The 8734-nt window shown below is 67.0% G+C and overlaps 1 protein-coding gene across 1 annotated transcript; it reads right to left on the minus strand.

The window, feature by feature from the left end:
- Positions 1-739: 739 nt before the first annotated feature.
- Positions 740-5397, minus strand: CDC37 (cell division cycle 37, HSP90 cochaperone). The gene is made up of 5 exons (XM_084277837.1): positions 5124-5397; positions 3682-3804; positions 2232-2414; positions 2062-2133; positions 740-1142 (listed from the first exon to the last, which is right to left on the minus strand). Exons 1-5 carry the CDS (start codon positions 5235-5237, stop codon positions 993-995), a joined length of 642 nt encoding a protein of 213 aa, XP_084133963.1. The 5' UTR covers positions 5238-5397; the 3' UTR covers positions 740-992.
- Positions 5398-8734: the final 3337 nt, after the last annotated feature.

Raw genomic sequence — 8734 nt, forward strand, 5'->3', positions numbered from 1 at the left:
CTGGATTGGGGGGGGGGGGGGGGGGGGCATGTCTGAGGCCAACCCCGGGGGGTACATTGAGGTTGAGGGACACTGATTGATGGGGGGCAGACCTGGATTGGGGGGGCACAGCTGGATTGAAGGCACAGCTGGATCCAAACCCAGGGGGGGACACGACACAGCTGGACTGGGGGGGTTGGGGGGCAGCATGTCTGAGGCCAACCCGGGGGGTACATTGAGGTTGGGGGACACTGATTGATGGGGGGCAGGGGGCAGAACTGGATTGGGGGGGACGCACAGCTGGATTGGGGGGCACAGCTGGAGCCAAACCCGGGGACACAGCTGGACTGGGGGGGGGGGGCATGGCTGAGGCCAACTCCAGGGGCACATCGAGGTTGGGGGACACTGATTGACAGGGGGTAGAACTGGGTGGAGGGGGCGCACAGCTGGATTGGGGGGGCACAGCTGGATCGGAGGGGGTGCCTCACAGCTCAGGCCAACCCCTGGGGTGCACAGCTGGCTTTAGGGGGGGGGCCCACATCTGAACACAGCAGCACAGCAAGCCCCCATCCAAGGGGGAAAAAGCCCCCCCACCCCCCAGCCCAATCCCCTGAAGGGGAGGGGGGTCCAAACCCCACTCCCCCCACACCCCCCCCACTCCACACCCGAGTTCTTCAACCTCTTTATTGAGCTGGTGCCTCGCCACATGTGCCCCCCCTTTCCCCACCCCCCAACCCCCTCCCCACCTCCCACACACCCCAACTCACCAGGAACACCTCCCCCTCCCCCCCCCTGCACCAGAGCAGGCTGGGGGTGGGCAAGGGGCTGCAGCCCCCCTCCCCACATCCATCATTCACCCAAAGTCTCTCCGGCGTGGCGCGGGGGGCGCAGGGGAAGGGAGAGGGGGTGGGGGGGACACACACAGACCCCTGGGTGCCTTTTGTTGGGTTTTGGGGGCAGTTTCCTCTGTTATCCCCCTCCCCACGCCCCTCACACCCCCCCACCCCCCCACCTCAGGGGTCTCCTTTCTCCTCATCACCGTCCTTCTTCTTGATCTCCTCGTACAGGGCGTCGCCGCCCCCCTTCTCAGCCCCCTCCCCACTCTTGGCGTTGGGGACCCAGAGCCCCGAGTCGATGCAGCGCTGCATGTGGTATTTGGCCTCCTGGGACAGGGGGGAGAAGAGGGGAGTAAAGATGGGGAAGGGAAATCAAAGGATTACAGGGGGTGGAATGGACCCCCCAGAGCTCAGCAAATCCCACCCCCCTGCCCAAGCAGGGTCCCTCTGACAGGGGGCACAGGGAGACATCCAGATGGGGCTGGGGTCTCTCCAGAGAAGGAGACTCCACACCCCCTGGGCAGCCTGGCCCAGGGCTCCCTCACCCTCACTGGGGAAAACTCCTTCCCCACATTGGGGGGAACTCCCTGAGCTCCAGCTTGAGCCCATCGCCCCTTGTCCTGTCCCCACAGACCCTGAGCAGAGGCTGCCCATGGCCCCCTGGGTCCCCCCCTTCAGCTCTTGATCCCCAGAGATCAGATCCCCTCTCAGTCCCTTCTCTCCAGGCTGAACAGCCCCAGGTCCCTCAGCCTGGAGATGCTCCAGCCCCTTCAGCATCCCTGTCCCTGCTCTGGCCTCTCTCCAGCAGATCCCTGTCCCTGTGAGCCCAGCACTGGCCACAACACTCCAGTGGGGCCTGAGCAGAGCAGAGCAGAGGGGGAGGATCCATCCCCTCCTGTCACCTGCTGCCCACACTCCTCCTGATGCCCCCAGGATCCCCTTGTCTCTCTCAGCCCCCAGGACACTCTGCTGGCTCGTGGCCACCCTGTCGCCCACCAGCACCCTCAGGTCCTTCTCCAGCAGCTCCTCCCAGCCTGTACTGGTTCCAGTGGTTATTCCTCCCCAGGAGCCAGACTCTCCACTGGCTTTGGCTGAACCCCAACCCTCTTCAGCTCTCTCTGGATGGCAGCTCAGTGCTCCTGCCTCTCAAGCCACCCCTCCCAGCTCTGCATCACCAGCCTCCTGCCCCATTCCCACCCCCAGGAGCTGCCCCACAGGGCTGGGGGAGGGGTCTGTGCCCACTCACAGTGGGATCCATCCTGCTGATGGTGTCCTGCAGCATCTGCACGTCCTTCACGTCGAAGCACTTCTGCAGCTCCTGTGGGGCCAGAGGAAGGGAAAGAGAGAGATGAGGGGGAGTGAGGGGGCTTCCTCCAGGCCTCCCCCCCCTCTAAAACACAGCCAGGGGGTACTCACAGCAGGGAGGGACTCGTACACCTCCACAGGGTCGAGCCCACCCGGGCCCAGGCGCTTCTGCCGCTCCTCCTCCTCGTACTCGCGCACGGCCTTCTCGATGCGCACCCTGGCCCGGCCCCGCACGCGCCCCTTGAAGGCCTCCAGCTCCTCGTTGAACCCCTCCATGTACTGCTGGTCAGCAGTCTGCAAGGGGAGGGGGTCAGGGGGCCCCTCTGTGTCCCCACAGACCCCTCTGTGTGCCCCCCCTACACCCTGGTCAGCAGTCTGCAAGGGGAAGGGGGTCAGGGGGCCCTTCTGTGTGCCCACAGACCCCTCTGTGTACCCCCAGACCCCTCTGCGGCCCCACAGACCCCTCTGTGTGCCCCCAGACCCCTCTGTGTACCCCCAGACCCCTCTGTGTCCCCACAGACCCTTCTGCGTCCCCACAGACCCCACTTTCCACCCCCCTACACCCTGGTCAGCAGTCTGCAAGGGGAGGGGGTCAGGGGGCCCCTCTGTGTGTCCCTAGACCCCTCTGTGTACCCCCAGACCCCTCCGCGGCCCCACAGACCCCACTGCGGCCCCACAGACCCCGCTTTCCACCCCCCCTGCACCCTGGTCAGCAGTCTGCAAGGGGAGGGGGTCAGGGGGCCCCTCTGTGTACCCACAGACCCCTCCGCGGCCCCACAGACCCCTCTTTTCCCCCCTACACCCTGCTCAGCAGTCTGCAAGGGGAAGGGGCCGAGGGGGCCCCTCTGCATCCCCACAGACCCCTCCGCTGCCCCACAGACCCCTCTGTGTACCCCCAGACCCCTCTGCGTCCCCACAGACCCCTCTTTTCCCCCCCTACACCCTGGTCAGCAGTCTGCAAGGGGAGGGGGTCAGGGGGTCCCTCTGTGTACCCCCAGACCCCTCTGTGTCCCCACAGACCCCTCTGTGTACCCCCCCTACACCCTGGTCAGCAGTCTGCAAGGGGAAGGGGGTCAGGGGGCTCTCTTCTGTGTACCCCCAGACCCCTCTGTGTCCCCACAGACCCCTCTGCGTCCCCCCCTACACCCTGGTCAGCAGTCTGCAAGGGGAAGGGGGTGAGGGAGCCCCTCTGCGTCCCCACAGACCCCTCTGCATCCCCACAGACCCCACTTTCCACCCCCCCTGCACCCTGGTCAGCAGTTTGCAAGGGGAGGGGGTGAGGGGGCCCCTCTGTGTCCCCACAGACCCCTCTGCGTCCCCACAGACCCCTCTGCGTCCCCACAGACCCCTCTGCGTCCCCACAGACCCCTCTGCGTCCCCACAGACCCCTCTGCGTCCCCACAGACCCCTCTTTCCACCCCCCCTACACCCTGCTCAGCAGTCTGCAAGGGGAAGGGGGTGAGGGGGCCCCTCTGTGTCCCCACAGACCCCTCTTTCCCCCCCTCCCTGGGGTCCCAGCCCTGGATCTGGTCTCTCCCCCCTCACAGCACCCCGATTTTACCTTGATTTTGGTGAAAAACTGCCTGAAACAAGCCCTGGGATCGACCTTGAGGCTCTTGGCCAGCTCCAGGATGAACTGCATGACGATGGTCTGGTGGGCTACCTGCTCCATCAGGGCATGTTTCTGGGGAGGGGGCAGAAAGGGGGTGTGAGGAGCCCTGAATTCACCCCTTACTCCTCACTCCCCATGGCAGGAGGCTGGGGAGGGGGCACCTCACCCCCTTCCCCTCCACCTCTTTTTTTGTGTGGGGAGAAAAGATGCCAAGAGGGTGGATGATGAGGTGGGCAGAGGGAGTCTGGAACACCCCAAGCTCTGGGGTGGGAGGAGGGGTGTGTTCCAAGGGTGGATCCCCCCCCTTCCTCCTTCAGAAGGATCACAGAATCTTAGGGGTTGGAAGGGACCTCAGGAGATCATGGGGTCCAACCCCCCTGCCCAAGCAGCTCCCCAGGGCAGATCACTCAGACAGGCGTCCAGAATCTCTCCAGAGACTCCACCACCCCCCTGGGCAGCCTGTCCCGGGGCTCTGCCACCCTCACTGGGGAAAACTCCTTCCCCACGTTGGTGTGGAACTCCCTGAGCTCCAACTTGAGCCCATCACCCCTTGTCCTGTCCCCACAGAGCACTGAGAAGGGGCTGCCCATTCCCCCTGCATCCCCTGCTTCAGATAATTATAGACTTTAATTAGGTGCCCCCTTAGTCTTCTCTTCTCCAGGCTGAACAGCCCCAGCTTACTCAGCCTCTCCTCATAGGAGAGATGCTCCAGGCCCCTAATCATCTTCCTGTCCCTCCTCTGGACTCTCTCCAGGAGATCCCTGTCCTTTTTAAACCAAGGAGCCCAGCACTGGCCACAACACTCCAGTGGGGCCTGAGCAGGGCAGAGCAGAGGGGGAGGATCCCCTCCTGTCACCTGCTGCCCACACTCCTCCTGATCCCCCAGGATCCCATTGTCTCTCTCAGCCCCAGGACACTCTGCTGGCTCGTGGCCACCCTGTCACCCACCAGCACCCACAGGTCCTTCTCCACTGAGCTCCTCTCCAGCAGCTCTCCCCAGCCTGTCCTGATTCCAGCCATTATTCCTTCCCAGGTGCCAGACTCTCACTTGCTTTGGCTGAACCCCATCTGGTCTCTCCCTGCCCAGCTCTCCAGGTCTCTCTGGATGGCAGCTCAGTGTCCTCCTGCCTGTCAGCCACCCCTCCCAGCTCTGCATCATCAGGTACTTGCTGAGGGTGGATGCTGCTCCCTCAGCAAGGTCATCAATGAAGATATTAAACAGGACTGGACCCAACACCCAGCCCTGGGTGACACCACCAGTCACAGGGCTCCAGTCAGACTCTGCTCCACTGGTCACGACCCTCTGAGCCCAGTCCGATCTACTCCCAAGCTGGGACTGAGGGGTGAGAGTTCAGCACCCAATCTGAGGGGGTTTCAGCCCATTTCCTCACCTCTTCCACCTCCAGGTCGATGCACCAGATGACCAAGTAATTGGCTGTCTCCTCACACACCAGCTGGGGGTTGTCAGACAGGAACTTCTGGCTGTCGTCCCAGCGCCGCAACATCCCTACAGGCAGAGCCAGGGACACACCAGGGACACAACAGCCCCCACACCCCGTCAGCAAACAGGGGAGGGGGCGTGGGGGGTGTGGGGGGGAAGAGGATCCACCCCCAGGGGTAGTGGAAACCCCCAGACCCCCCCCCCCCCAAATTGCTTGGTGATGCCTTGAGGTGGCAGCGCTTCCCTGGAGCTGGTGACGTCCCCTGCGCTGGGAGGGGGTGTGGGGGGGTTTCCCAGCATCTCCCACCCACCCCAAACCTCTCCCCAGTCTCACTCACCCCCCAAACCCTTCCCCAGCCCCCCCCAACCCCCCCAAACCTCTCCCCGGCCTCCCTCGCCCCCCAAACCCCTCCCCGGCCTCCCTCACACCCCCAAACCCCTCCCCGGCCTCCCTCACACCCCCAAACCCCTCCCCAGCCCGTCCCCCTCCCCCCAAACCCCTCCCCAGAATGCCCCCCTCCCCCCAAAACCCTCCCCAGCCCCCCACACCCCCCCAAACTCCTCCCCAGCCTGCCCCCTCCCAAACTGGGGAGCTCCCCAGGCTGCCCCCTCTCCCCAAACCCCTCCCCAGCCTGCCCCCCTCACCCCAAACCCCTCCCCAGCCTGTCCCCCTCCCAAACAGGGGTGTTCCCCAGCCCCCCCACCCCCCAAACCCCTCCCCAGGCTGCCCCCTCCGAAACAGGGGTGTTCCCCAGCCCCCCCCACCCCCCAAACCCCTCCCCAGGCTGTCCCCTCCGAAACAGGGGTGTTCCCCAGCCCCCCCCACCCCCCAAACCCCTCCCCAGGCTGTCCCCTCCGAAACAGGGGTGTTCCCCAGCCCCCCCCACCCCCCAAACCCCTCCCCAGGCTGTCCCCGTCCCCCAAACCCCTCTCCAGCCTGTCCCCTCCCAAACAGGGGTGTTCCCCAGCTCCCCCCACTCCCCAAACCCCTCCCAGGCAGCCCCCCTCCCCCCAAACCCCTCCCCAGGCAGCCCCCCTCCCCCCAAACCCCTCTCCACACTGTCCCCTCCCAAGCAGGGGTGCTCCCCAGACCCCCAAACCCCCCAAACCCCTCCCCAGCCTGCCTCCTCCCAAACTGGGGTGCTCCCCAGCCTGCCCCCCTCCCAAACAGGGGTGCTCCCCAGCCTGCCTCCTCCCAAACTGGGGTGCTCCCCAGCCTGCCTCCTCCCAAACTGGGGTGCTCCCCAGCCTGCCTCCTCCCAAACTGGGGTGCTCCCCAGCCTGCCTCCTCCCAAACTGGGGTGCTCCCCAGCCTGCCTCCTCCCAAACTGGGGTGCTCCCCAGCCCGCCCCCTCCCAAACTGGGGTGCTCCCCAGCCCGCCCCCCTCCCAAACTGGGGTGCTCCCCACCCTGCCCCCCTCCCAAACTGGGGTGCTCCCCACCCTCCCCCCTCCCAAACTGGGGTGCTCCCCACCCTCCCCCCTCCCAAACTGGGGTGCTCCCCACCCTGCCCCCCTCCCAAACTGGGGTGCTCCCCACCCTGCCCCCCTCCCAAACTGGGGTGCTCCCCAGCCTGCCCCCTCCCAAACAGGGGTGCTCCCCAGCCTGCCCCCCTCCCAAACTGGGGTGCTCCCCAGCCTGCCTCCTCCCAAACTGGGGTGCTCCCCAGCCCGCCCCCCTCCCAAACTGGGGTGCTCCCCAGCCCGCCCCCCTCCCAAACTGGGGTGCTCCCCAGCCCGCCCTCCTCCCAAATTGGGGTGCTCCCCACCCTGCCCCCCTCCCAAACTGGGGTGCTCCCCACCCTCCCCCCTCCCAAACTGGGGTGCTCCCCAGCCTGCCCCCCTCCCAAACTGGGGTGCTCCCCACCCTGCCCCCCTCCCAAACTGGGGTGCTCCCCACCCTGCCCCCCTCCCAAACTGGGGTGCTCCCCAGCCTGCCTCCTCCCAAACTGGGGTGCTCCCCAGCCTGCCCCCCTCCCAAACAGGGGTGCTCCCCAGCCTGCCCCCCTCCCAAACTGGGGTGCTCCCCAGCCTGCCCCCCTCCCAAACTGGGGTGCTCCCCAGCCTGCCTCCTCCCAAACTGGGGTGCTCCCCACCCTGCCCCCCTCCCAAACTGGGGTGCTCCCCACCCTCCCCCCTCCCAAACTGGGGTGCTCCCCACCCTGCCCCCCTCCCAAACTGGGGTGCTCCCCAGCCTGCCTCCTCCCAAACTGGGGTGCTCCCCAGCCTGCCCCCCTCCCAAACAGGGGTGCTCCCCAGCCTGCCCCCCTCCCAAACAGGGGTGCTCCCCACCCTGCCCCCCTCCCAAACTGGGGTGCTCCCCAGCCTGCCCCCCTCCCAAACTGGGGTGCTCCCCACCCTGCCCCCCTCCCAAACTGGGGTGCTCCCCACCCTGCCCCCCTCCCAAACTGGGGTGCTCCCCAGCCCTGCCCTCCTCCCAAACTGGGGTGCTCCCCAGCCTGCCCCCCTCCCAAACAGGGGTGCTCCCCAGCCTGCCCCCCTCCCAAACAGGGGTGCTCCCCACCCTCCCCCCTCCCAAACAGGGGTGCTCCCCAGCCTGCCCCCCTCCCAAACTGGGGTGCTCCCCAGCCTGCCCCCCTCCCAAACTGGGGTGCTCCCCAGCCTGCCCCCCTCCCAAACTGGGGTGCTCCCCAGCCTGCCCCCTCCCAAACTGGGGTGCTCCCCAGCCTGCCCCCCTCCCAAACTGGGGTGCTCCCCAGCCTGCCCCCCTCCCAAACTGGGGTGCTCCCCAGCCTGCCCCCTCCCAAACTGGGGTGCTCCCCAGCCTGCCTCCTCCCAAACTGGGGTGCTCCCCAGCCTGCCCCCCTCCCAAACCGGGGTGCTCCCCACCCTGCCCCCTCCCAAACAGGGGTGCTCCCCACCCTCCCTCCTCCCAAACAGGGGTGCTCCCCACCCTGCCCCCCTCCCAAACAGGGGTGCTCCCCAGCCTGCCCCCCTCCCAAACTGGGGTGCTCCCCAGCCTGCCCCCCTCCCAAACAGGGGTGCTCCCCAGCCTGCCCCCTCCCAAACAGGGGTGCTCCTCACCCTGCCTCCTCCCAAACTGGGGTGCTCCCCAGCCTGCCTCCTCCCAAACAGGGGTGCTCCCCAGCCTGCCCCCTCCCAAACAGGGGTGCTCCCCAGCCTGCCCCCTCCCAAACTGGGGTGCTCCCCAGCCTGCCCCCCTCCCAAACTGGGGTGCTCCCCAGCCTGCCCCCTCCCAAACAGGGGTGCTCCCCAGCCTGCCTCCTCCCAAACAGGGGTGCTCCCCAGCCTGCCCCCCTCCCAAACTGGGGTGCTCCCCAGCCTGCCCCCCTCCCAAACTGGGGTGCTCCCCAGCCTGCCCCCCTCCCAAACTGGGGTGCTCCCCACCCTGCCCCCCTCCCAAACTGGGGTGCTCCCCACCCTGCCCCCCTCCCAAACTGGGGTGCTCCCCACCCTGCCCCCCTCCCAAACTGGGGTGCTCCCCAGCCTGTCCCCTCCCAAACTGGGGTGCTCCCCAGCCTGCCTCCTCCCAAACAGGGGTGCTCCCCAGCCTGCCTCCTCCCAAACTGGGGTGCTCCCC

This window comes from Gallinula chloropus (genome assembly GCF_964237585.1).
Source record: "Gallinula chloropus genome assembly, chromosome: 36".
NCBI classification, from domain to species: domain Eukaryota; kingdom Metazoa; phylum Chordata; class Aves; order Gruiformes; family Rallidae; genus Gallinula; species Gallinula chloropus.

What these genes read in the sequence shown, in the direction of transcription:
- CDC37 (XM_084277837.1), bottom strand. Translation starts at nt 5,237, where the DNA reads ATGTTGCGGCGCTGGGACGACAGCCAGAAGTTCCTGTCTGACAACCCC. An exon ending in TGTACGAGTCCCTCCCTGCT is followed by an intron (nt 2,134 to 2,231) that starts GTGAGTACCCCC and finishes CTGGCCCCACAG; the next exon opens with GAGCTGCAGAAGTGCTTCGA. An exon ending in TCAGCAGGATGGATCCCACT is followed by an intron (nt 1,143 to 2,061) that starts GTGAGTGGGCAC and finishes CCCCTGTCCCAG; the next exon opens with GAGGCCAAATACCACATGCA.